The 4,208-nt window shown below is 41.9% G+C and overlaps 1 protein-coding gene across 1 annotated transcript; it reads right to left on the bottom strand.

Moving 5' to 3' along the window:
- Window positions 1–2,228: 2,228 nt before the first annotated feature.
- On the bottom strand, window positions 2,229–2,927 carry LOC144125105 (uncharacterized). Its single transcript, XM_077658202.1, has one exon. It carries the CDS (start codon window positions 2,925–2,927, stop codon window positions 2,229–2,231), a length of 699 nt encoding a protein of 232 aa, XP_077514328.1.
- Window positions 2,928–4,208: the final 1,281 nt, after the last annotated feature.

Below are 4,208 nucleotides of genomic sequence, written 5' to 3'. Positions count from 1 at the left end.
TTGAAGCCATTTTTTACCAAAATAATAGGCACATATATATGCACATGTATGTATACATTTGCCGTAATTTAATTCACAAAACAGTGAGCAATCAACATAATCTAGATGGCATAGTAAAAGATGTATCAGACAATACAAGCTATGTACTGCAAGCTTCTCTAAAACCTAGAAAAGCTGCTCGCATAGAGAGGTCTTGCACTCATTGGTACATTCAGAGCTGATCGATCTTCTGCAGAAGAGCTCCAACCAATTTTATCACAATAAGGGCAGTGCAGCTTCCCTCAAATAATGTCTCATATGCTGCTGTATAGCACAGAGATACTCTGCAGGCATATTCATAATGATCCACAAACAAAAATATTAAAATATCAACATTTGCAGTCATCTGTAAGAGAATCAGTTTTAATATCACATAGCACAAGCAATACAGTCATGCCTCGTTACTATGGGCACAAGTTCCCAAGCAAAAGCCAATGAAGCGAGCTGCAGTCCATGAAAACAAATCGTGATGAAAACAAAGAAAATATACTTCAATAAACACAGCCATAAACATCTGCTTCTGTGCATAGTAGTGAGCAGTGAAGTGAAAATTAGAAAAAATCTTGGGAATTCCTAATGTATTATGACCACCATTCTCCCTAAATAATGGTGCAGTACGTCTGACGCGCCTATTGATCTATGAGGCATGCGATTGTGTCTCATGGCATGACAGCTTATCTCCTACAAGTGTTCACATACCTATAATCACTCACGCGTATGTGTTTAGTGACCAAACAGCTGCCGACCACCGCCTTCAACTTTTGCAGTGTGAAGCATGCACTACATAAAAAAGTCCATCACTCAGGCATCTAGCTGCATTTGCTCAATACAAGAAAGGAATTATTTGGTTAGAAAACTCAAGGCAGTTCTTTTCGCTGTCCATATATTAGTGACAAAAATACATGGGCTCCAGCGGTACGTGTCGTGCATTATTTGCTTCCTGTGCACTATCTGGACAGCGTGTTTCCATATTAAGTAGGCAATTACAAATTGAAAAATGTGGTTGACCACAAAAAAATTGCCAGCAATTCGCGTTTTGCACATGACAGGCCTCAACTGTGGTGACATTACTATATTTAAAAGCAAACAAACTATAAGTAATATTTCTGATCAATGCATAAAAGAGCTTCACATTCAATGCTATCCGGAAAGAACACTGGTACTGGAAGAAAAGCAGCGTTGCTTTTATTTTTTCGATATATATATTGAAAGTTATATATCAGCCATTTTTCTCAACGCTGTGAAACCGTTTTTCTCCTTCAGACATTCAACTAGATATGCTCACCTTCACGAAGCGGACTGACTTCTGTTTTGCTATGTAAACATAATTTTTCATTTGTTTTGTTTTGAAGCCTTTGTCTCAAAATATTTGACACAGAAAGCTATATATTTACAGTGACTGCCAAAGTGGCTCAGTGGTTAAGGTGCTAGGCTGCTGACCCTAAAGACACAGGTTCGATCCCGGTAGCAGAGGTCATATATGATGGAGGCGATATACCAGAGGCCCATGTACTAACTGTGCGATGTCTGTGAACGTTAAAAATCCCAAGAGGTTGAAATTATCCGGAGCCCTTCAATACGGCGTCCCTCCTAGTCTGAGTCACTTTGAGAAGCGATACCCCATAAACAAATTATTTGCAGAGAGCAATCAGATCTCAATAAGCTTCTGCAAACCTTCAATCCATTTTATAATTATTTGGTATGTCACAGACATATGATGCTCCTCCCAGGTTAAGCAAAATGCACTGCGAAGCAACATCTTCAAGAGAGTAAAAGAACATGTTACGGCCTGGAGGTGGCAGCTTGCTGTTATGTATATAAGTGACGTTCCTGAATGCAGGCTCAGGAATTACCAATTTCTGGCACACCAGAGCAACCTTTTGTACATTCACAATGAATGCACAGATGTCCGTTATTACGCAGTAGGCTCCATCAATCATTTCACACAGTATGAACAAGTTTTCAATGCCCTACTATACTGAGTGCTGTATATATGAAAACCATTGGTTTCGGCACGGGCATAGTGCGTAATGCTTGGCACCACTCCATACTGTCTGAAAAACATTTCTGCAACAACTACTTCTAAATGAACGGGTCTCAGAGGGGCTCCTAATACCTGTGCAGTAGTTCCTTGCCTGTCATGCATGTTGATGATTTGGTTCCGTCTTTGAGCCAAAGACGACGAGAGCTCAACAAACCTTGGAAGTTTTGAGCCATGATTTCGTTATGCAACGTTCTGCAATTTGTAGTGGGACACCCTGTGCAGCTGTCACAAGTTTCAGAAGCTGCCCATTTCCATTTTCAAATGGGAATGTGGATGTACCCCACAAAGGGCCCAACATTTCAACACTTTTTGCGAGATGTAAAAGCTGGTGCACATTAAATGTGGCACTGCTCTCTCCATACAGTGAACAAATTCTGTTTACAAAGCAAGACAGAAGCTGGTCTGCTTCCTGAAGGTCAGCATCGCTTACAGAAGTCTGAAGAAGAAGAAACACGCCTTGACAGAGTAAAGAAAAATGGCTGACATATCTTGAAGGGATCAAACCAGATACACATGGTAGAGAGTAGTACAAAAGCCAGAATAGCCATTCTGTGGCTTTCCAGTTCTTCCGTTCTGAGATTGGCCGTGGCAGGCGACAAAACGATATCGGTGGCCTCAATACCTTAATGCGCCTTTCCAGCTCGTGGAAATTCCGGCCAATGTGGAAAGCCTTCCCAGTAGCACCTAGCCACAACTCAGTTATCTGCTGTGTAACACCTTCCAGTACGCAGTGCATGAAGTCTGGTGGCAAGCACCACACAAGGTTGAATCCTTGGAGCTGATTTAGTGAAGAAGGCCCTTTTACTCCATGAACTGGCCGGCCTTGCTCGTAGACATCCCGCATATCTTGCAACATACTGCTGTGTGGCGTGGAGCTGCTGGCATTTCTCCAGGAATGTACCGCAGGGTACCTGGGACAAAAATGAAAAAATACCATCATTCAGCACTTTGAAAACACAGTAGATAGAAAAAATAATATATGAGAAAAACCTGCAGTTCATTCCTAACAAGGACCGCATTTGCTAGCTAGCGTAAGCCTTGTTCTGTGTTGCACAAAATCATATATAGCTCAACTATGTTCAAAAAGAGCACCAATGGCAATGAACCAGTGGTGTAGAGATATAGGTGGTGGGGAAATTTAGGGTCAGTTTCGTTGCTGTCAGTCTGCAGTACCATATGCTTTGTTGGGGAAGCTCAGAATTGTCCGATCGGACAATTCCAAAAAAAAGTTAAAAGGAAGTTAGTATAAAAGAAAGTTATTGATTAAAATAAACTTTCCTGTATCCAAGGCACTTCAAAATAGCTTAACTATGCTGCCCCCTATTCTTAACACTCAAGACAAGCTTACTGCATCAAAATGCGCTTCAAAAACAACGGCCAATGCTTCAATCTAGACATCTAACACAAAAGCATGAGGCAGCTTGTGCTTGTTTAAAACAATTAATGTCGAGAAAGTATGAATAATTTCCATGTTTGTTTGAAATGGTGCACGTAGCTGCGACACAAAGCTGCGTTCTCAGGAAATGATCATGAAGTGTGGAGACTGCACTGCTGTTTTAGGTGCGATAGATGCTGCCTGCTCTGTGCCTCACCAGATAGTAGTCACTGTGCCACGGTTGAAAATTTACCCAGCTTCTGGGAGCTAAATCTGGCTTGCCATGGGGCTTTCTGAATATTTTTTTCACAACCTGATCATCTCAATCTGTTTTCGCAACTTAAAGTTCACTTACGTTCAACAACTGTTCCTTCTTCGAAGCACCAGGAGCAACCAAAGTACCCATTGAACTGTTTCATGTTGAGCAATGCAGCTCTTGCTGGGGAGTCCACAGAGCAACATGTCACAAACACCTTAGACAGCACTGTTTCTCCGTCATGCCTCCACGCTATCAATCCGATGTTGTTGAAGATTTCCACAAATGTCTTCATGAACAAGTGCTGTGGTGGATGCCTCTTCGCGAACCATAGAGCTCCGACGACCACATTCTGAAATCGGACGTTAAACGGCAATTCATTAATAATGAGTTGAATAGGCCATACACTCGATTTGCTGGATTTGAAGACAGGTGATCCGTCGGTGTTTAGAGTGACAGTGAGGTCGCACCACTTTGCATTCACGCCACGTCTA

Source organism: Amblyomma americanum, chromosome 1, assembly GCF_052857255.1.
Source record: "Amblyomma americanum isolate KBUSLIRL-KWMA chromosome 1, ASM5285725v1, whole genome shotgun sequence".
In the NCBI taxonomy this organism is placed as follows: Eukaryota; Metazoa; Arthropoda; class Arachnida; order Ixodida; family Ixodidae; genus Amblyomma; species Amblyomma americanum.
The sequence above is the reverse complement of the archived record's forward strand: the minus strand, read 5'-3'. Positions and strand labels throughout refer to the sequence as shown.